The 24,050-nt window shown below is 45.6% G+C and overlaps 1 protein-coding gene across 16 annotated transcripts in view; it reads left to right on the top strand.

The window, feature by feature from the left end:
• The window catches only part of LOC108304386 (neurexin-3), an 827,297-nt gene that overhangs the window by 69,220 nt on the left and 734,027 nt on the right, over window positions 1-24,050 (top strand). For 15 of the 16 annotated variants that reach the window (XM_037738482.1, XM_037738485.1, XM_037738483.1 and 12 more), the window contains one exon: window positions 1,977-3,387. In XM_037738482.1, the coding sequence (XP_037594410.1) occupies window positions 2,679-3,387 (709 nt within the window). In that variant the 5' untranslated portion in view covers window positions 1,977-2,678. Of the gene's footprint in view, window positions 1-1,976; window positions 3,388-15,908; window positions 15,914-24,050 lie in introns of those variants that run through there. The other variant, XM_037738484.1, reaches the window with a different exon arrangement.

Here is a 24,050-nt window from a genome sequence, read left to right as displayed (position 1 = left end):
TTGTTCGTTGGGTTTGTGTGTTCACTGGGAATAGGTGTTTGTTCCTGGCTAGGGAACAGCAGCTACCTCTTCAAAGAAGTGGTAATAACTAGCTTTGCTGATGTGGTTATTATAAAAATCGTGGCTAGTAATGTTCTGATGGAGACCGTGGTGAATTATCAAATGTGCCAGGTAATGAGCAGCAACCTGCACAGCTCCTAGAACTCACACTTGCTGTTTGATCTGAACAGAGAAGTCGGTTAGGTGGGCCAGAGTCTGCCCTCAGAAACCAGACTGCATGCTGGTGCCTTTCTAACTGTTTCTAACCATTGGAAAATACACATAATATACTCTAGGTCATTCGGAGCTATCCAGTGTCACTCTAGGCATTTCTTTACTATTCGGTTGTCATCCATTCTGCAGTTTTCATCATCTTTTTTAGTATTTTCGTTTTCACACATTGCTCACTCTATAGCTATACATACATCCACACATACACAGACATACACTAATAGCCCCTCCTCCTATCCCTTCTGACTTCAGAAATAGAGAAAGAAATCGAGGATTTGTTGGTCACCTCCTATGTATAAAGCCTCATGTGGCCAGTGGCAGTGGCTTACGCCTGTAATCCCCGGCTGGGGCATTTGGGGGTCCTTTGGGAGGAGTGCATCGCTGAAGGCACTTTGGGAAGCCTAGGCAGGCAGTTTGCCTGAGGTCAGAAGTTTGAGACCAGCCTGGGCAATATGATGAAACTCCATCTATACTAAAAATGCAAAAATTATAATCCCAGTTACTTGGGAGGCTGAGGCAGGAGAACTGCTTGAACCCAAGAGTTGGAGGTTGCAGTGAGCTGAGCTTGTGCCACTGCACTCTAGCCTGGGCGACAGAGTGAGACTCTGTCTCCAAAGGAAAAAAAAATTGTCAGGTGCCGTGGCTTATGCCTGTAATCCCAACACTTTGTAAAGATGAGGTGAGCTGATCATGAGATCAGGAGTTCCAGACCAGCCTGGCCAACATGGTGAAACCCCATCTCTACTAAAAATACAAAAAAACCCCTATCCAGGTGGGTGCCTGTAATCCCAGCTACTTGGGAGGCTGAGGCAGGATAATCGCTTGAACCTGGGAGGCAGAGGTTGCAGTGAGCTGAGATCACACCACTGCACCCCAGCCTGTGCCAGTGCAAGACTCCGTCTCAAAAAAAAAAAAAAAAAAAAAGCCTTATGCTAGGATCTTCTATTCCTGATTTCATTTATTCCTCTCTTCAACCTTGAGAAGAGGCTATTATTTTCTCCACTTTACAAATGAGGAAATAGAATCTCAAACAAGTTAAGAAATTTTCTCATAGTGCCGCATACAGGAGATAGGATTCAAACTCAGCCTTTTTTTTTTTTTTTTTTTCATGAGGCAGAGTAAAGTTATCCTCCTCTCTGGATATTCAGTAAGAGAAAAGGGTTATTTTACTCATTACTCACCTTCCAGCTTATTTTCACGGATTTTTATAAACATTTCTTTCACAAATTTAGGGGTAGCAATTTGCCTTACGCTTCCTATAGTGAGTTGTCAAATTGAAAAGGAAAAATATAGAAAAAAAAATTAATGTCATTTGCATGCTTTTAATTGGTAAATAAGTAAAAATTAGGTGTGGGTATTTGAGTATATAAAATGTTAACACTTATCTTAAAAATGCATTTTGGCCATGTGACCTTGTGATGTGAATATTATAACAATGTGCTGATATGGCTTTGGGGACTTTTATTATTTTTTACTTTTACATATGGAAAACCTGAGTGCATCATTAGGACCTGGGCTTAGGTCCTGTAGTGGCCCTGGAAGAACCCGGGGCCTCCCTCCCGTTGGAAGCACTAAGCACTGTAGCAGTCACTAGAATAGCTTGGCTCGCAGTCAGCGTTCCATCAATACTTGTGAAATAGGATGCAATGTTTTCCTAATAAATGGCCCTAATCTTCCTCTCCTTCTCCCTCCCCTTCTTCCCACAGGTCTTTTCTCTGGAGTCCTGGGAGGCAAGTTATGGGCAGCACTACCTCTGGCCGCACCATGAAGCCTGAGTCTGCTTGCGCTCTGCCCTGGGCCCTGCTCTGTCTGAGCATTGGGCTTCTAGCTGTCCCCCGCCTCACAGCCAGCCACTGCTAGGAGGTAGAACTTTGGGACTGGTACTTGGCCTGTTTCTACTTGTCATCTGGCTCACCTCACCACTCACTCCACCCTCCATCACAGTGCCCTGGCCCGGTCCCTGGCTTCCCTGGCTGGGGCATTTGGGGGTCTGCTGGGAGGAGTGCATCGCTGAAGGTGTCTTCCCACTCTCCTGCACCTTCTCCTCCTTGAATCAAGGCCTCCGGATCCACATGGATAGCTGAGATCTTTTCTTGGAGAAAGACGCTTTCCTCTTCACTCCAGCCCCTCACTTCCCCACCTGATTTTCCTCCTCTTCTGCTGGTCCTGTCTTTTTCCACTGCCTCTTTGTTCAATTTCTTGCTTGTGTGCCCCCCTGGGACTCTCTTGTGCATTTTCCTCCCTCTTCACCATCTCAGGATCCGTGTGTGCTGCCTTCCTCCTGTGTGCTTTCTGTCCCCGCATCTCTGCCTTGTCTCCTTCTCCCACTTCCATTACCAAAGGGAGAGAGCCTCTCTGGGCTGTTCCCTGGCCTGTCTGCTCCTCCGGGCTCTGTCCCAGCAGCGACAATGAGCTTCACACTCCACTCAGTTTTCTTCACCCTGAAGGTCAGCATCCTGCTGGGGTCCCTGTTGGGGCTCTGCCTGGGCCTCGAGTTCATGGGCCTCCCCAACCAGTGGGCCCGCTATCTCCGCTGGGATGCCAGCACGCGTGGCGACCTGAGTTTCCAGCTCAAGACCAATGTCTCCACGGGGCTGCTCCTCTACCTGGATGATGGCGGCGTCTGCGACTTCCTATGCCTCTCCCTGGTGGATGGCCGCATTCAGCTCCGCTTCAGCATGGACTGTGCCGAGACGGCTGTGCTGTCCAACAAGCAGGTGAATGACAGCAGCTGGCATTTCCTCATGGTGAGCCGCGACCGCTTGCGCACGGTGCTGATGCTTGATGGAGAGGGCCAGGCTGGGGAGCTGCAGCCCCAGCGGCCCTACATGGATGTGGTCAGTGACTTGTTCCTCGGTGGAGTCCCTGCTGACATACGACCTTCTGCCCTGACCCTGGATGGAGTACAGGCCATGCCCGGCTTCAAGGGATTAATTCTGGATCTCAAGTATGGAAACTCAGAGCCTCGGCTTCTGGGGAGCCAGGGTGTCCAGTTGGATGCTGAGGGACCCTGTGGTGAGCGTCCCTGTGAAAATGGTGGGATCTGCTTTCTCCTGGATGGCCACCCCACCTGTGACTGTTCTACCACTGGCTATGGTGGCAAGCTCTGCTCAGAAGGTAAGACCTTCTTCCTGTGTTGCTAGAGACCCATCCATGGGATGGCTGAGGCTGGGGCTCCTGATAGAAACCAGCTCTATATGGGTGCACATCTTAGCTGCGTGTTAGATCACTGGGCCCCTTGCCCTGAGGAGGCAGTAGAAATCCTTTGCCTACTCTCAGTGGAGAATCTGTCAGATCTCAGCAGGAGGAGAATCCTGGCTCCTGAACCCTGGGCTCTGTACTCTAGTAAGAGGATTAGATGAAGTAGTCTGCAGGGTCTGCCCCAGCTTGGCCCCTCCCGCTGCAGCACCGTTTAACATGGTCAACCCAGGGCATGAAAACAGATAGAAATTAGCAAATTTCAGTGGGTATGGTGGCTGATGCCTGTAAGCCTAGCATTTTGGGAGACCGAAGCGGGTGGATCACTTGAGGTCAGGAGTTGGAGACCAGCCTGGCCAACCTGGTGAAACTCTGTCTCTAGTAAAAATACAAAAATTAGCCAGGTGTGGTGGTGCATGCCTGTAGTCCCAGCTACTTGGAGGCTGAGTCAGGAGAGTCACTTTAACCTGGGAGGTACAGGTTGCAGTGAGCTGAGTGCATCACTGCACTCCAGCCTGGGTGACAGAGCGAGGCTCCATCTCAAAAAAGAAAAAAATTGGCAAATTTCTACCTGTGTCCTTCTGACCCCTTGAGGCTTGGACCCTAAAGGATAGTTGGGAAACTCCCCATCGCTACCTCTTCTCATTCCTAGCATAAAGAAAAGAAAAATGAACTCGGTTCTTCTTTTTGGCCCACTGTACCTCCCAACCCTCTGGGAGGCATCTAGAAGGTGGATGAGGCACCTTGGCCAGGCCCTTCTTGCCTCTTTGTTTTGGTAATGAGGATTTCTCACATGAGGTACCTCTTTAGAGATGGTTCCCTTTCCCATCCTCTCCATGTACTGAGAACATCAAAAAGAGGCACAGAGATTGACTGTAACCTTGCTCAGCCAACCCTCCCAGGGAGCTGAGAGTATATAGCATAGCCTGGAGAACCTCCCAGGTTCAACTGTGACTTCCCAGGGAGAAGCAGGGAGGCCCAAAGGCTTAGGCTGCCCTTCCTTGTTCACCAAATCCTGACTGTTTGGGATTAGATTTAAGAGAAATGGCTCAGACTTTAATTTGACAAATACTTAAAATCCAAATTCCTGGACATACTCACGGCTTAGATGTGGGTAGAAGGAACTGCTGAAGTGAGAAACTGAGAATGGCCATGCAGGTATGTATGTTGAGAGATGAGGATGACAGGAGGCAAGGAAGCCACATTTCCTCCTACCATTGGGGTTAAGCCCTGGATTCTCCTACATGGGTTTTATGTTGCCATCCCCTGCTGGTCTCTTCGTGGAAGTGGTGCAAGGTATAGGGTAGAACAGTGCTTTTCAACTTAGCTGCACGTTAGGATCATCTTGGAGGAATTTAAACTCCAGACCACATCCCAGGCTAATTAAATCAGAATCTCTTGGCATGGGATCCAAGCATCTGTACATTTTTAAAGCTCTCCACATAATTCCAATGTGCAATCAAGGTTAGGAACCAACTGGTACAAGATCAAGCGAGGCCAGGTGGCTGATGCCAGGTGGGTGGTGCAGGTGGGTGTGGCCAGGTGACTGCCTTGCTACTGACTCCCGAGATTTCTTCATTCAGGTAAGGCCCCTGCTACCTTGGGATTTGTAATTAAAAGCTGCAGGTGTTCCTTAAGTGTTTCCAGAACATCCCAACCCCTAAAGCAGGTTGTCCTTGATGTGAACTTTAGCTACCAGTGGCCATTTAAGAATATTAAAAAAATTAAAATTTATTCCCCAGGTGGTACCTGCTGGAGACCAGAACACATTGGAGGTCTTGTCATGCAGGGGCTATTGCAGGAGCTGCCTGAGTCTCCACTTCTTTCTTCTAATAAGTTGGGCATCACATCTATCTCCCTTCCTGCGGGTGGGCTGTCAGAGATGGAGATGCCAGGCATATGTATTGTCCTTATATGGCTTCTGTTTTTCCTCCACCGAACCCACTGGGAGAAGGGGTGGGGAGGAGGCAACCCCAGTCTACGAACCATTTTGGGAATGTGGTTATTGAAGTGCTTCTCACAAGCAGGTGCCTTCTGGAGCTGACTGCTGTTCCAGAGCTTCTTGGCTTTGGAGAAAGTTCTGCCTCAAGACGCTGACATGATCACTTGTTTTCTCTTTCGCCCAAAGGATCTGTTCTGTTCTCAAAACTTGCATTGAGAGCTGGCATTCTTCCCTTCTAGGGACCAGGGTGTTTGCAAGTGTGTTGTTAACTTGCTGATTATCCCTGATTGCATTTTTGTTTAAAAAGAACTCATTTCCTTGGGGCAGGTTTGGATCAGCACTTTTCTGCAGGAAAAAAAAAAATCTCTATATTGTATATGTATACAATTTGCTTTTCTCTTCTTTTTCTTTTTATATTTTGTATGTGTTCCAGTTCCCAGTGGAATTTCTTCAGAGCAGATTGCGTGCCGTTGGTTTTTAATAGCTAAATGCAATATGTATATTTTAATAATTGTTTTTTTTTCCCCTACAAGGTTCAGATCATCTGCTGGCTATGGATTGATGCCTCTATCTGTAGAAGGCGAACATGCAGCCTAACTCATTTATTCTCCTGATACATAAATAGAGTAAACACACTGTCGTAACAGTAACACTTGGCTGGCTTGGAACAGAGCCGTGCAAAGGTTGAGGTGAGAGAGGATATTGAGGGAGGTGACAGAATCTACTGTTGATTACTTGGAGCCTGTCGATCCTGGTAATTGTCATCATGTCTAATCAATCACAAAAATGCATCACAGACTATTAGAAAATCACTGTTGCCTCCATACCTAGTTAATTTTTAGAAAGTAAGCAGGAAAAACTTACCTGTAGAATGTAACGGTAAAGGAAACCACAGCAGCTGCTAAGTATCTGCACAAAACAGGATAATGTCTGCCCTTGTTTCCAAAGATAATGTGGTGAAGCAGGTAGAGAGAATGCACCTTCTTCCCACCCCACCCCTGCCAAATTGTCCATGTCACAGAACTGAAACCAGGGGCTTATTCCCGGCAGGCAGAATGTGCACCAAGCACCTGCTTGTCTCCATTTGCTGGATAGGCCCTGCTATTTGGTTGTGTGAGGCCTTGCACCAGGCATGGAAGGTCCGTTTTGTACTTTATGCTTTGGCAGTTCAAAGAGCGGGGAGAGCTGCAAGGGCCTCTGCAGCTTCAGATGGATGTGGTCGGGCCATTGGAGGCGCTCCTTGTGGTCCATTAGCTCCTAGCCCACCTGCGGTGTTGCTGTTTGCTTGGCCTATCTGGGTCTCCATGCCCTGATGGCTCCAAAATGTCATCATGCTGCGCTCCAGGAAGAATGTGCAGATAGGCCACCTCTTTTATGTGCTTTGGGCTATTTTGATTCTCCGTTGGGTATATTCCCTAGGTAAGACCCAGAAGACACAGGAGGTAGTTGCTTTGGGAGAGTTTGGACTTGGGAGCATGAGGTAATAGACACAGTATCTTCTCTTTCATTTGGTGAAAGGCTATTAGCTCTCACTGCAGACTGAATTCCACACAGCTTACTTGGGAGAACCTTATTCCAAGGCTCCCAAGTTAAATAATAGTCACATTGAACATTGTAGTGCATAATGGACAGAGAAGCGGTCCCAGATTTTTACATCAGGGTGTTATGTCTGTATATAAAATGCTTTGGTGGTCAACCAGACTTGTTCATGTTGACATTGAGTCTTGCCTTTTCGGCGGTGATTTTAAAATTATGTGTATCTGCTTTGGAACATAGTGGAGCTGTGGCATGCATTTTCACACGGCTTTTTGTTTAGCTCAGCCTGTCCCGTTATGGGCAGCCTTGAAACTCAGTGGCTAATGAAGAGGTATCCTCAGCTCCCTCTAGAGAGCAGTTCCCTCACGGGTCATTGAGAGTTTGTCAGTACCTTGAAATGAGTTTAAACTTGTTTATTTTTAAAACATTCTTGGTTATGAATGTGCATGTATTGAATTACTCAAACAACCTTATGGTTGTGAAGAATTGATTCGCTGCCAAGGTGTATAAATTTCAGTCCTAGTGTCTCTGAAGAGTTCATTTAGCATGAAGTCAGCCTGTGGCAGGTTGGGTGGAGCAAGGGAACAATGTAGAAGCTTTCATAGGTGGATCGCTACTCCCAAATCGACCTATGTCACAGATCACTCGCGCCATCACATTTTACATTGATTCAGTTGAGAGGCATAAGGTTCTAGTCTACCGGCAAAGATTAAGTTGATTCCTTGTTTTCTGTCTTCTCTTATGGACTTGGGCGGGTGCCCAGACCAGAAGCAGTTTGTCTTGAGTCTTAGCTGTTATGTTTTTAGAGGTTGGGCTCCTCTAGTGAAGTGTTGTGGTGGGTGTTGGTAATAGAGACCACAGCCTTGTTATAAGCATCCAGTTGTGTGGTCCCCAGCTCAGCTTCAGGACCATGTTCGGTAGTGATTGTCCCCCTCCCTCCCACCGTCTGAAGCTCAGATCCTACTCAGGTCAGTCTGATTGATGGCTCAACACCACTGTGTGGCCTTCGCATGCCTTCCTGAAAGTGAATCTCAATTACTTTTTTTGTTTTTTTTTTTGAGAATTGTATGACTCTTGCCCCATCTCTCAAAGCCAGGACTAGGATGGAATGGCATATGCCAAGAAGAGGCTGCTTATTCTAGGCACTGAGATCCAGAGATATCAGATACTGCAGTGAAGGGACCAGTGGTTACCTCGGTTGGATCCTCCTGTTTCGGGCACTTGTGTAACAACCCGGTCATTTCCCCTCCCTCACCACAGGGCACATGCTGCTTGAACGATAACATGGCATTGTTCCTAATCTGTGTCAACTCTGAATGGTCTTGGGAAGGGGCGGTGAACTGCAGGAGAGTGGCGCATAACCGGAGAGTAAAGAACTACTCCTTTCCACGTCTTCCCTATTTTGGAGAGGAGAGAACAGAAGCAAGGCCTTAAAATGTACACAAAGGGGGACTGCTGCTTCTGAGACTTGATTCCCCACCCAGCATTCAGACCAGCCTGACTCTCCACCAGCCCAGCCAGCAGGGGCTGTCACTAAATGGAGCCTGAATAGGGGTCTGATTGCTCCTTCTTCCTCCTTCCCTCCTGATTACCAAGTGAGATTTCCTGGGTATACTGTATGCTAAATGGTGGAGCAGCCGCCTGCCACTTTCTTCAATTATCCCTCTTTTAACTGCTGAGGGAAAAGCAATTTTTTAAAATCTCCCCCCTCCCCTAACATCTCTGCCTCCTTTAAAGAAATAAGACCCTTCTTCCATGTTCCCGCTTCAATGAGGTGAAAGTAGCCTTCGCCTTTTGCAGAAACTGCACGCCAGCTGCAGGCTGCAAAGAGGGTGGGCACTGGATAATGCTTTGGTCCAAATTCAGCAAGGCTGAGGGTCAGGCAGGCGTTTTGCCAGAAGCCTCAGAGTAGCACATGAACTGGCATTTGCATTTGGTAATGAGATACCACAGGCCCAATGCTGGGGGCTAATTATTTTCAAGACCCCATCTCCCTTTGCAGGCTGCTCCAGAAAGATGGTTTCCAGTTTCTGGGGCAGCTGTCCTTCAGCTGGGTCCTCTCCTTCACAGGGCAGATGAGGTGGGGTGGGAGGTTGCAGGCTGTACGTGGGGGATGGGACTAACGTCGCCCCCTTTACTTGCAGTCACTGGCCCCACAGTGTAGGTCCATCACAGTGAGGCCTCAGAGGTGGAGCTGGAGTAAAGAAGGCTTTAGGGCAGGGCTCTGAAGGTCAAGTGCCCTTCCTTACACAAAATAATCATGATATGATTGCCATTGCTCTTATTAAATATCACCACACGCCTGGCATTCTAGGTGCTTTTTATATTCATCGGTTCATCTAATCCTCACCAGACTCCTATGAAGTTAATATCATTAGCTCCATTTTACAGATGAGGAAACTGAGGAACCGAGAACGTTGGAGCTTAAACCACGTTTAGCATAGTGCTTAAGAGTACGGCTGCTGGAGGGAAAATAATTTGGGCTTAAATTTGGGCTTGTCTACTTACATGTCGTATGACTCTGGAGAAGGTTTAGGAAGCTTCAGTATCTTCTTTAGTAATAATACTAGCTAATAACCAGAGGGCACCGGCTGCAGGCCCACACTGTCTGAGGTGCTCTGCACGCACTAGCTCTTGCAACCACTCCTGACATGCTATTATTATCCTCATTTCTTTTGGGTAAGGACACTGGGGGCAAGAGGTTAAATAACTTGGCCAAGATCGTGCAGGTATTAAGAGACAGAGCTGTGGTTTGTGTCTAGGCAGTCTGGCGTCAGAGCCTACACTGTCAACCACCATGTTATCTTGACTCTCAGTGAAGTAGGAATCTTAAGAAATCATACATCATGGAGTTGTTGAGAGCATTAAATGAGATAAAACAGGAAGTTATCTGCCTAGACTCCAGGAAAGAGCAAGTTCTGACTCTGGGCTCTTGGTCTCCTGGCCTGTGTGACCACAAACTGCACATCGATTTGGTTTCACAGGAGATTTAATGCTTCCTTTTGAGCGACCCCTACCTCCACCAGTTTCCTTTATCCCAGTCTGAAAGTGGTAGAGAGAAAAGGAGGGGAATTTCGGAAGTGTACAGAATCCAATTTCATTGCCATTTGCTCCTGCCCAAGAGCATGGGGCTGCTGACGATGCTCGTGACTGCGGGATGGGATTCAGGGCTCTGCCTGCACAGGCGTGGTGTTCTGGCCTCAGCAGCCACCCAGTGAGGCAGGTAGGGCAGGCCTTGGCATCCCACTGAAGAGATGAGGAGACCCAGACCTTGAACTTGTTGTGGGTACAAGGGTTTGAGGGCAGGCTTGGGCGCTGCCTCTTTGGCAGCCATCTCTGGGACCTGAGAGCCCAGGCCCCCAACGTGGCATTTTACCTCTGCTCGTGGGCCCCCTTCATGAACACAAAAGGCCTGTGTCTCTGTCTTGAAATGGAGGATTGCCTCCCTGGATGCAGATGATAAGCAAAATGTCAAGCTCCTGGTGCCGGAGGCTATCAGCTTAGCCTGTCCCAGGGATCTTGTTCCTCCTAGCCAGAGAGAGAGAGAATAGGAAGGAAAAGGAAAATGAATGAATATGAGTACAGTATTCAATTCCCAGCCTCTAGACCCTGGTTTTAGTGAAGTGATTGGGTTGGGACCCAAGGGTCCCAAGGCAGTTGGAGCACAGGTACAGCACACTGGAGCTTCGCTGGACAGGATGGCCTCTTCAGACTTACCTTTGGTTTCCCAGGTACCAGGCACTGCCCATTACCCCTCTCAGGGCTGGTGGTGAGGGTTGGAGCTCCTGGATTCCTCTGTCAGACTTTTCCTGGCTTTCCTGCCTTCTGCTTCTCTCCACACCTAATAAAACCAAACTTTCTCTGTGTTTCTTCTTGTCTTTTCCTTTGTATGTGTGAGACGGGAAGATGATGACAGAGGCGGATTTACCACGAAACTAAGCCTTTCATACCTTCTCAGTTGCACAGGTTCCTCCTAAGGCCCCACACCGAATTTCGTATTTGCAGTTTCTTAAGGACTCCCAGATATCATCAGCTCCAGGCCCCACCTCTGTGGATCCTCTTCTGTTAACATGACTTGTTGCTGTCCGGTGACAGCAATGCTGCTCTGGGTGTATGTGTGATTTTCATTTTTTCTTCTGACCAGTGACCGTTCATCACAGACACATTTTCCACTTCATAACCATCATAGGTGAACGAATCAGAGCCAGGGAGTAGAGGAGGGTGGAGGGAATATAGGAATGTCATTTGGGAAGGTGTGGTGGGAAGAGGAGACGTCTAGGCTATCCAATGGGTAAAGGGAGGAAATGTTTGGAAATATTTGCTGTGGATTTAGAGGAACAAGGTGGTATTTAGACAGAGGGATCACTCTAGTCATCCTCCTGAGGTTTTTTCCCCGCTGAAGTTGGGAGGTTTAGTTTGCTGTGGCTCACAAGGTAAGGCGGAGTGGGGGATGCACTGGGAACAGTGTTGCAGGTGTCAGGCTGTGGCTGGCAGAGGAGAACGGCAAAGTGTGTCTCTGCAGGCCTGTCTCCCTAGTCAGTTTGGGAACTGACATTGCCAGTGGGTTGTCATTATTGCTGTTGTTCTCCAGAAATTGATGTCTTTGGGGGACCAATTTAAAAATAATACGGGGCCCCCCTTTAAATGTGTCATTGTCTGTATTTGCTCTCAAACCTTGACGGTGGCCACAGTGTTCCTAAATAATGTATTTTCCAAAGATTTTTTTCTTTCTTTTAAATCCTGGAACTGGTACCGGTAGCTTTTAAAAGCAAACTGACCTCATAGTCATCCAGAGAAACTACCCAGTTGCACTGTATGACGAAACTTACTTGGCATCTAATCCTAGAAATTGTGAACACTTTGGCTCTTTGGGAGAAAAACAGTGCACCATGCAAAGGTATGCAAGGGTATAAAGAAGGTAAAGATGAAAGAGAGGGAGAGACAAGAACTGTAGGCATTGTAAAGCTCCTGGCTTGAGTTTTCTAGCTGTGAAATGCATGTAGATCTTTTTGGTTTTACTGAGAGTCTTATTTAAGTATGGTGTCTTTGTAGCTAAGAAAATGACTCTGGGGAGTTTTCCTTTAAGTTTCTTGATGAGACGCTATTCATCCGATCCTCTCCTGACACTTTTGCCTCTGATCCACCAGTTTGGTTCTCCTGAAGTTGTTCTGTTTGCCCGTGTGAATTTCTTAGAAGACACAGTTCCAACAGTCCTGTGGGTCGTTGTTGGCAATATAGGACTGGTGTCTCCACTCTAGCAAGCAGTCCATTGCAGGCAATTCTGCAATCTCGCCTCCAGGAGTGATTGGAAATGTGTTGCCTGCAGCTCCTGGAGAATAGAAAAAGTGCAGTGAGAGTGTGTACAGCTTATTTACTTAATAAGTTGCTTTCAGATGAAAAGGAATACCCCACTTGTGAGGAGGAATATGCTGGAAAGCAAAGCCGAGTTCACTTCTTTGTGATCCACATCCTGGGGAAAGAGCTGGACAGGCTGGGAGGTTAACAGACACTCGGTTTCTTCTTTCCTCCTCATTCTCTCAGGCTTCCTTTCTTTCCAGACGGGGCCCTGTATCTTGCATGGTTAGCCTTGAGGGTTAAGGGAATGGAGAAGAGTGGGCTTCAAGGGCGTTGAGCCTCTGATCCGTGGAATCCTTGAAAGACAAATCCTCCCACAGTGTATTTGCTCTTTCTGGGTCAGAAAAGACAAGGCTAGAGTTTAGGCAGAGGTGGTGTACAATCATGTGATGTGTTTTGAGCCCCTGCTTAGTTTTAAGGAAACACACTAAAACTTGGGGGGATTCTGGTATTGCAGGAGTCTGTGAGGGATGAAGTGTGGATCATGTGACCGTCTTAGAGGATGCTAACACATTTATTATAATATGTTGCTCTCTAGCTATGACTTAGCCCTAGGTAATGCATTGGAAACCAAGGTACATTATAAAGTATCATGGGAGTCTGGGAGCTGTGGCTCATGCCTGCAATTTCAATACTTTAGGTGGTGGATGCTGGAGAATTGCTTGAGCCTAGGAGTTCGAGGCCTGTCTGGGCACCATAGCGAGACATCACCTGTACAGATAATTAAAAATTAGCTGGGAAAGGTGGCACATGCCTGTGGTGCCAGCACTTGGGAAGCTGAGGTGGGAGGATTGCTTGAACTCAGGAGGTTGAGGCTGTAGTGAGCAAAGATCACGCCATTGTACCCCAGCCTGGGCAACAGAGTGAGACCCATCTCAAAAACAAAACAAAAAAAATCATGGGATAATAAGTTTAAAGGGGACTTCAAAAGTCATTAGGTCTGACTGTTCATTTCTCATCCTCCTCTGCACTATATAAAATGAGCCTACCCATGCCCCCCAAAAAAACACCTAGCCAACTGCAATAATGTGAGCTTGATATTTTGTAAGGCAGCCTAATATATCTCCGATCAATGCTGATAATCAGGGAGCTCTTTCTTATATCAGCCCCAGCCACTTTCTCATTGGTCCTCATTCTATTTAAAGCAATCTGACCTTTGCAATGGGCCAATCGGGTGAAGAAGATGGGTGGGTTGATCCTAACAGTTCCGAATGATGCTTTGTGGGAATTAACCCTTGTGCCAAGGTAAAATTCATAAGGGATTCTTGATATGGTGGTAGCAGTGCACATACCACTGAGTTATTTAGAATTAGCTGCTTGTGATTAATCTTAAACAATGTGGGAGGGCTTGATGTGGGAAGAGATTTGATGTAAGCAGGTGACTCAGACTCCAGTCATTTTGCCTCTGGGGAGCTTGCACTGTGAAAGATTCGTGGTTAGCCCAATGTCTGTTTCTTTTGTCGGTGCCTCATTTTATTCCCCTGTGATGTACCATCTTCTCCCATACCCAACTAGGTTTTTAAGCATCTCTGAATTTCCAAGGAGCTTCCTGGAAATCCTGAATTTCTCTGCAATAAGATGGGGGCTGGGCATGGTGGCTCACACCTGTAATCCTAGCATTTTGGGAGGCCGAGGTGGGTGAATCATGAGGTTAGGAGTTCGAGACCATCCTGGCTAACATGGTGAAACCTTGTCTCTGTTGAAAATGTAAAGATTAGCTGGGCATGGTGGCGTGCGCCTGTAATCCCAGCTACTTGGGAGGCTAAAGTAGGAGAATCGCTTGAACCTGGAAGGCAGAGATTGCAGTAAGCTAAGATTGATTGAGCCACTGCACTCCAGTCTGGTGACAGAGTTAGACTCTGTCACACAGACACACAGACACACAGACACACAGACACACACACACACACACACACACACACACAGAGAGAGAGAGAGAGAGATGAGAAATTATGGAATAGATGAAAAGGGGATTGGATTAGTCTTGCCTAACAAGACTATCCTGATTGCCAGGGTCAGACATCAACAAAAATGAAGATTTTGTTAAAAAGCCTAGCAGTATTTTTTTTCTTCTTTTTATGTAAGGACATGACAGGAAGCAGAATTGAGTAGCCGCTCCTGGAGACAGGCCTTGGAAGCATATGCCCTATCCAAAAATGCTTTTTACTCTGCCAGGTTGCTCTGAGTATCTCGTGTTTTTGGCACCGGTGGGCCGAAGTCTCCCAGGGAAAGGGCTTAGGCAGGGCTGGAAGATCTTGCTCTCACATTGGCATAGACTGGAAACCTGCCAAGAAAAAATTCTCTTCTGCACCCTAAAGGGGATGAGGCTAGTCTTGGCCGTCAGCCATCTCCCCATTGACAGTCATTTTCCTGACACAGCAGCAAAACAAAACAAAAAAAGGAACTTGTCTCATAATTTTGTGGTCTAAAATAGTTTACTTTTAAGAGCAAAGCTCACAGACATCATTTGGAGTCCAAGCACTGGAATGTAATGAGAGTCACCAACTTGTCTGTGGTCTTACTGTGCAGCCAGGCTTCGGACCACACACATGGGCTGGGAAGTGGGCGTGACCACCTCATACCATTATGTGGTCATTGCCACGTGGGCAGAGGATGATTAGGTTTTAGTTGCTGTGGAAACTTTGCTATTTGTTCATCCTGATGTTGAGTTTTCAGCTTGTGTTAACGCAGATTGGGGCTATTTTTTCCTCCTGTAGAATATATAACCAGTGGCTACATTTTAATGTATTTCTTGGCTCCTTTTGGCTTTTCTATCCTTAATGCAAGTTGCGATTGCTCAGTTGGGTTTCCTGATTCCTGTGGCAGGAATATGTGAGGAGGTATTCTCTTTGGGAACTGTAAGGTGTGAAACCAAGGGTGGTGAACTCTGTTTTCCTTAGTTAATGCACATACAGGCTTGTGTGCTAAATGTCATGTCTGTGAAAAAAGCAGGTGCTCAATAAATGTTTGTCACATTAATAAATCACATTGTGTATATGTACATGTTCTGTTTGTGTACATGTGTCTGTGTTCATATATGTGTGGGCATATATGTGTGCTTGATGAATGCAAGTTCACAGGAATATAAGCTCAAGAATGTCTGTTGAATAAATTAATCAATGAAGTCAGGTCCAATCGGACCACACTGGCCACTGTTAGAAACATCCTCTTCCTTTTAATGGGAAAAGCATCAGGTTTATTGTGGGACAGGTTTTGTTGAATCTGCGTCAAGCACATACACATTCCACTGGGTTTGATCTAGTTGAGGATGAACTAGAAAGAATTTTTTTTTGGTTTGTTTACAAGCCAATGATTTCCTGTAACAATTATAGGCTGTAGCCAGCCTGGGACTGTGTCAGTGCAGTGGAATGGCTGTTTGAGGCAGGCACGTTGTTGTCACTGGAGATGGAGAGGCCCCACTCACTCATGTGGATTCCATGGAGAAGATGGAGCTCACTAGAGACAGGATAATTATCCTCAGATTTTGGAAGTGCTACCATGCAAAGGAGGATGATGATACCCAGGCGGGAAACTTGAAGGAATCCGAGCCACAGAGAATTCTCTGATGGTTAGAGGTGCTGGACCACAGAATGCACAGCTTTGGCAAGCTCTGTTCCCAAAAGGAGTACAGCAGTACAGCAGGTGCTTTCATGAAGCCGTCACGAGTGTGTGCCAGCATGTGCATGCCTTCAGTCCAAGGACCCTGTGGTTCTGGGGGTCTCGGTAGCCAGGCCCACCCTCGCATTTTATTATGCATCCCCTTTTATGGGGGGAAGAAGATTATTCTCTAGATCTGTGGTCTCCAAATGGGACACAGGCAAGATCATTCTTTGGAAATACAGGACCTGACTTCATTGATTAATTTGGTCAACAGATGATATTGAACTCATATTCTTAGGAACTTTCATCCATCCAACGCACAAAAATTAACAATGCGTTGGCAATGTATATGCAAGTTTTTTTATAAGTAAATAGGCATCTGTTGTGAGAATGTAATAAATTTTTCTTTCTCATGGGGAATTTGTTCAGAGAGGGTGGGAGGCCACTGATCAACACTCACATCTCCCTTTATCTCTCTTTAATTGGTTTTAGTTACTTCTGACTGCCTGTAGCAGTCCCTTACCCCCAGGGCTTGCAGCTTTCAGGAGCAGGTGATACCTAAGGCATTCCTGCTGCCGGTGGTATGTGTGTTGGGCTCCTTGCCTCTGCCTTCAGCTCTGCCTGTGGTGGTCTTGATTGACCTGCCAGGTGGCTCCGAGGACTCCGTGGGGAGATACTCCAGTCACACTTCCTTCATCAGAGGCCTCACTGTGTTCAGGATTATTAATGCTATTATTTTTGGTGTAAAAACTATGGAATGAACATTTGCTGGGGCAGTTTTGTTTTGTGTAAGAGGGCAAAGTGTCTGAACTATCTCCAAGCTTTTGCAGAGGAAACTTTGATGTATAATCATCTGCTTGTCGGAATAGGCCCTCTCTTTATTGGAATAAGTTTATTCATCTGACATGCACTGTGTGGATGTCTGTAATCTACCAGTGTGATCCCTGCCCTCAAGGGGCTTATGGTCTAGTTGGGAAGCTTGTCAGGCAAAGAAGTATAGCACACATCAGAGTTGCTGTAATAGCATAAAATGTTTGTAAAAGGGATTGTGTTATCCTACTTGGGTGTGGGTGCGTGCATGTGCACTCGGAATGAGCGTTAGGGATTGGAGGCAACTTTGTAGAGCAAATTCTTGGGCAGGATGTAGAATATTTAATTGGATGCCCCGGGGGGGACGGATATTCAGGGCAGCTGTATGAGAGAGCAGCATGCTGTTTCCAGTTGTTTGCGGTAGTTAATATGGCTGGACCAAAGAATTGAGGCCAATGAGAGAGTGATGAAGAGTTAGGCAGGGAAGGTCTTAACAGCTTTGTAGGAATTTTGGACATTATTTTTTCTACAACTGGGAACCGCTGGAAGATTTTCAGTTGAATCGTGACAGAGTCAGATTTGAATTTTAGAAAGATGACTCTAGGGCCAGTTTGTACAATGGACTGATGACAGGAATGCTTGAGCAGAGAAGGTATACAGAAGCTATTGTGTGGTTTCGGCGACGGGGAGGTCTGTGTTAAGGGGTGGGTAGTGATGGAAGAAGGCTGATTGCAGAGATACCAAGGAGAGGAACTTAGTAATGGACAGGCATTGATATTAGTTTTGGAATCAGATTGCCTGTCACATACTAACCTGTGTAAACTTGGGCAAATAATGTCACTCCTCTGTATTTCCTTTTTTGCCATCTGTGAAATGGGGATGATAACAGTGTGTATCATTTAGAACCGGTTAATGTGGCTGGACCAAAGAACTGAGGCCAATGAGAGAGTAATGAGAGGAAGAGTTAGGTAGGGAAGGTCTTAACTGCTGTGTAGGAATTTTACTATGTGCTTGGCACACAGCAAACCCTTAGTGAATATTAGCCATTATTGTGGTTGAAGAGACAAAGAACTTTAATGATATGCCCTTCTGGTTGTAGGAATGTAGGACAGGAAAGCCATTGTGAGGAGCAGGTTTGGGGTGAAGAAGAGAGAGGAGTAAAAGTAGATTTTGATTTGGCCATATCCTGCCTTCCCTTAAGACCCTATAGGACTCTTGTGGGGAAATGTACAGGGGCAGGCGGGGGCAATGGTTGGCACTGGCTGGGGGAGGATGAGGGCTGCCAGAAGTGTCAGGGTGTTTATTGTTGTGGGTGGGAAAGGCTTGGATGTGGATGAGGCTGCCCAGGGAGGAAATGTGGTTTAGAGGAAAAGGAGCCTAAGTGCAGAAACTTTAGGAACTGTAATATTTAGGATTGTGGGGGAAAGGAATCCATAAGATAGACTACAGCAGATGCCCAGACATGTAGAAGGAAACTAGAAGGGAAAGAAAGTTCTTCAAAATTCTCCACTGGTGAATAAATGAAAGAATATACCTTCTTAACCTGGTTGAAGTTGGGGCCTGCATTTGAAAACAATAAAATGACAAAGAATCACATCCTTTATTTCAAAAAACTGTTTACGTTGGTTTTTCTTCTACCTTCTGTGTAGTGTGGTCTGTCCATTTAAGAACATTCCTACAAATGGAAACTTATGTCTCATATGTAGGTGGTGATGAACCTGAGGGTTTTGGATGTTTTTGTGCATGACGGAGTTTCTGGCTCTTAGAACATCAGGATCCCATAAGAAGCAAGAACTGAAAGATATGAATACAGAGAAGTGAAGTGGCTTGCCCAGGTTCAGCAAATTGGAACTCTGTTTTGAATGAGACCATGTGAGTTAAACATATTAAACATGGAGTGCTTTGGCTAAGTTTCTCCTGGGGTCTGGCATAGGACTCTTGGGGGTGCCAGTGCTAAAGCTCAGCTCAAAGCCACACCCCTCTAGGGATTAAGGGAAGAGATTCCCCTGCCTTTGGTCTCTGTGGGCTAAGAGAGCAAGATGCCCCTCACAAGAGACGCTGGAAGCCCTGGCTCAGCTAGCAATATAAGTAGTGGTAATTAATTCACTTGTGGTTTCTTTATCTCTGCCCAGGGGTGGGATGCTTGGAAAGACAGAAAAATAATTTAAGGAAATTGAGGCTCAGCTCTTGTTGTCTGCTTGCTGCCCTTCCTTCTGCCTTCAACTCTCTAGGGCTGGGGGTGGGGGCTGTGTATGTGCTCTGAATGCTTTCTGTACATCAGTTTTCCAGGAATTTCAGGACACAGGAATTATCACCCAGCTGTGTTGTGTGTTGCTGTTCAGCAATCTGAAGTTGCTTATCTAGCGTAAGTCAGAATGGGTAGCCTAGGGAGGAGGGGGAGAGCCTTCATTTTTCTAAGCAGAAGAAATTGAGGTGTTAGGGGCCCAGCTGGTATGCGATGGGAACCAAGAAATGGAACCTATGTGGACATGCATGCTTTACACAAATTCTCTTGCTGAAACTTGGGGATGTTATCAGGAAGGTACCTCTTTCTATCTCATCCAACAACAATGCACACTATTTCAGCTTCACTCTGTGTTGGGAGAAGCACTGGGGGTAAGAGTGGTGAGCAAGACAGGCACATCCTGCAGCTTAATTCACCAAGCAATTACAGAGTGGTGTGTGCTTTAAAGGAGACATATGCCCAACAGTGGTCTCTATGGGTTTATTGGCCCCTCTTCACATATGGCAGAGAAAACACCCTGTGAAGTTCAGGAGTGTGACTGAGATTCTCCAAGGAGTCACGCACAGGAGGTCCAGGGCTTTTTCTGGGCTCACTGTTCTTGGACTGGCTCTCCTAGCCTGGGTCTGTTGACCGAGGATCACAAATGAAGCCAGTAGACTTGGGACTTAGACTTCTAAGTTTAATGTGCAGCTCTAATCATGCTCCTAAGTAGGCCTTGATGATGCATTTTAATTTTGTGCAAGTTGATATGGTTTGGCACTGTGTCCCCACCCAAATATCATCTTGTAGCTCCCATAATTCCCACATGTTGTGGGAGGGACCCAGTGGTAGATAACTGAATCATGGGGGCAGGTCTTTCCTGTGCTATTCTCATGATAGTGAATAAGTCTCACAAGATCTGATGGTTTTAAAAGTGGGAGTTTCCCTGCACGTGCTCTCTTCTCTTGTTTGCTGCCGTGTGAAATGTGCCTTTCACCTTCCACCATGATTGTGAGGCCTCTCCAGCCACGTGGAACTGTAAGTCCAATAAACCTCTTTCTTTTGTAAATTTCCCAGTCTCAGGTATGTCTTTATCAACAGCATAAGAACTGACTAATACGCGTGTCTTAGGATTTATCACCTCCTTATTTTGACTGGGTAAATTTAATAATAATGACAGTTACCTAATTTGCATGAAGCATTTACCATGTGCTGGGGACTGGCCTATGTATGTTCATATGTGACTTATTTTCATTTTCCCAATTGCTCCTACCAGGGAGGGAGGTGGCGGTTTTCCTGATTTTATAGATGAGGAAACCGTAGTTGAAGACAGAAAGCAGTCTGTCTACGTAAAGAGTCCAGGCAGTGGATGTGGAGTTTGAACTCTTCACTCTTCTCTCTCTGCCACCCCCCTGTTCAATCTGGCATTGAATGGGGGCTCCGGTGGCTCTCAGTGACCCAATCCTGTCTTCAGCTGGCCCAGCTGAAGTGTCTCTAGCATGCAAAGATACTGCCAGTATTCACTGACCTGTCTTTCGACCTTCTCCCTCTCCTGCACATAACTGATTTTGCTCTGCTCTGATCCTGATTCAGACACATGTTCTCCAAAGAAAAACATACAAGCTGCCCTGGACCACTTTTTATTCTAGTATCTTGTTCCATCTCATTGGCCATCTTTGAGATGGATCTAGAGCTATGACTGGTCTGGAATCCCATATTCTCTCCATCTTTTAAAACCTATGACCTCCAGGTAATTTTTGCTACTATTTTTGTTAGTCTGTTGCCCACCACTATCCAAAAGGCTTTTTTTCAAGCTTTATTGAAAATCTTTTACTTGTATTAAATTGTAAAGTGAGTATTATTTCAATTAAGTTGTAAAGTGAATATCATTTCAATTTATATATTCCCCCAACTCATGCATTATATTACTTTACCCCTTCTCTCTCTTAAGCATCACAATCCAACCTCCCTTTATGAAGCTGACTCAGGGAGTCAAGGTGACTTACAATGGGTCACTCAGGTAGCAAGTGGTTGGGGATTGGGACTAGAGCCCAAATATCCTAACTCCCAGCCTAGCACTCATTCCCCTATATCACTCTGAAAAATGATTTGTGGCTAAGCAGAATTGACTCTAAAGAACATCAGTTTCCAAGCACAATTAGGGGTCATCAAAACAGTTATGGTGCTTCTCTGTAATGAGCTTACAAACGAGTGGCATTTTTAATGGAAAACATAAACCAATAAGTGCGTAATTACTTGTGATGAGTGCTGTAGATGGAAAGAACAGGGTATGGGGAAATCTAATGAAAACCAGGGTAGTCAGGGAGATCTTTCTGAGAAGGTGACATCCAAAGATGAGAAAGAACAGGGAGAAAGCCAGGGAGTGGGGCTGTATGTGTTCATTGTCATTTGCTTGGCTGAAGAACAAGATTGGCTATGTCTTTCACTTTTATGTATCTGCTTGGAGTATGGTTGATGGGTAGTGATGGATGGTTGGATAGAGGGATGGGTGGAGGACTGTCTAGGGGTGGGGAAAGAGAGAAGCCATCAGTGTGATAGGCTGGGGGCAGCTGATCTTGCCTGGTAAGTGGACACACACATGGGACTCTCCTTCCAGAATATAGAACCCTGGAGGTGAAGATTTGGTGGTAGAATGTCTATGTAAAGAAAGCTCTCTTGTGGAGAAGGGTAAAAATGAAGGGCTGCTGGAACAAGAAAGCCATAGAGTCATTTGCCACCAGCCTTGAGAAACTTGTGCTCAAATAGCTACACCATTATGTGGCACCGTAGATGAGCCTGAAAATTCCCAAATAGCTGTCCCTTCTTCTTAATACTCAAGGTCTCAGTCCTGCCCGCCTAGGTCCTCCCACCTGCCACAGTGTGTTTTTCTGGGTACATGAAGAGAAGTGGGATGTTGCCTTGATAGATCTATGCTCTTCAGCTGTTGTTGCCAGGGACATTTATATTCCAGAACATTTAAAGGGTTCTCAACTTAGAGGAGCAGTGGAAAATCTGAGGCTGGGGAATCAGCCTGATTCTTGATGGGCCATTCTTCCTTGGTTTTAGGCTAACAGCTGTTGACCACTTACTGTGTTTCAGGCACTGTGAATAGGCACTGTGACTTTCAGTCTCCTCATCCTTTTATTCCCATTTTATGGATGAGGAGACCAAAACACAGAGACTTCCCAATCTACCCTCCACCCAGTAATACAAAGATACACAAGGAGCTAGAGTGAAGCTTTTCCATCCTCCATGAAAATAATAAAAATAAACAATGTAGTAAAGTTTTTTTGTGAAGTCACTTTTTTTTTTTAAAAATCTTGGATATGCCCCTTTATTTTTGGGGCATGAAAGGACCTTTTCTTTTTAAGAAAATATGATAATATAAAGTGTCATTTTTTAGTTTTTGTTCTTAGCCAATGTTAGTTTCCAGAATGGCTTTATGTTGCTTTAAATATATTAGAGCAAAATAAACTCTATTAATCTGAGAACCTCTGTTGCAGATGTTAACTTAGTTTCCTTTAGGAGTAAATTGTTTGTATGATTTTATTCACTTTTTATTCTGATCTTTCATCAGAAAAAATTGCAAATAAACAGTAGCTCTGAGATCATATAATTTATTTTTATAAAGCATTTATCAATATATTTTGATTGTACAGTTTGACCCTGAGACCCTTTACCTCTATGTTGGCATAATCAGAATTAGACAAAGACTGCAGCATTTTTATCAAGGGGGTATTTTTCAGAAACAAATGGTGCAGGGGTCATATAATTCCTCAATTCATTTTTTTTCCAGCACAGTTAAACCATTCCTTATTTTTCCAATTCAGTTTTATCTTACTGAATTATTTTTAACAAGATCAATTCTGCTACATGTGTATTCTATAATGAAGATTTGATTCATCAATCAGTTATTTTTCATGTGCTTACCAAATTTTACCCACACAGCTTCTACTATTGTGAATGTTCTTTTGTGACCATTATTTCTACCCCATCCAATTTTCTCACATCAGATTTGCAGGTCTAAATTTTGTCAAGAATGTTTGATTCTTCCTTGAATTTTTTAGTCAATAACAAATTTCACCATGTGCATTTTTTAGCTGCTGTCAGTTCTATTTTGCGTGTGTGTGTGTGTGTGTGTGTGTAGTTTTTTTCCTGATGGGTCTAATTGTTTTCTGGGTCAGGTTTTGCAGTTTGAAAAACCAAATCTTTTTCCTAAAACTGAAGTCAGTCCCTTTCCTAATGGTTTACCCCAGAAGTCAGAATGTCAGGGTCAAAGTAGCCTGTGTTGTTTATAGAGACCAGCCACCCAGAAGGATTAAGAAACTTACCCGAGGTCATACATGAAGTGGGCAGCAGATATATCTGTTGGGTCACTTTAGAATATTCAGCCCATCTTGTTCAGTGAGGGGCAGACTAAGGATGTAAAACTGGGATGAGCTTGATCCTGTGCCTTCCTCCTTCTAACTTCTACTTCCCAACCCCTCTGCTGAGCTAACAGAATTTCCACTGACCCAGCCTCCCCAAGAAATGGCAGCTGGGGCCACAGTTCCAAGCCTCTTGACTTCTTCCTGCTTCCTAGCTAGGTCCGCCTTAAGCTGTGTGTGCACTGGGGTGGCATGATTTACAAATAAACAGGACCAAAAAGGAAAAAATCCTCTCTTGTGGAAAATTAGGTCAGTGGCAGAGTTGGGGAGGGGAGGAATCCAGGCCCTGCTCTTCCATCGTTCCGTTCGTTCCCCTTTCCTGAAGCCAGCAGGGCAGAAGCCGATGACGCTGTTGGGAGCAGACATCTGGGGTTGGGGTGGGTAGGGGGCAGTGCCTGTGCACATGTTCTTGTGTGGATATGTGCAAACATGAAAGTGGTCTGTTTTGCAGCCACTCGGGACTCCCCTCTCTCTGAATGTATTTGTGTGGATTACTCTAAGGGGGATATTAGTGTTGTCTAATAACGGCCCTAGATTTATCAGGGGATTTGTTTGATTAATTCCAAAGTAAAGTACAGCAGATAGATTAGAGCTCAGCCAGTGTAGTGGGTCTCTACCACCCTCTTTGCCCTTTCTAATTCCTGTTGTGGGGGCTCCCCTCTCTTGTCTTTGTTGTCCTGATGGTTGA

This window comes from Cebus imitator, unplaced genomic scaffold (genome assembly GCF_001604975.1).
Source record: "Cebus imitator isolate Cc_AM_T3 unplaced genomic scaffold, Cebus_imitator-1.0 Scaffold54, whole genome shotgun sequence".
Lineage (NCBI taxonomy): Eukaryota > Metazoa > Chordata > Mammalia > Primates > Cebidae > Cebus > Cebus imitator.
The sequence above is the reverse complement of the archived record's forward strand: the minus strand, read 5'-3'. Positions and strand labels throughout refer to the sequence as shown.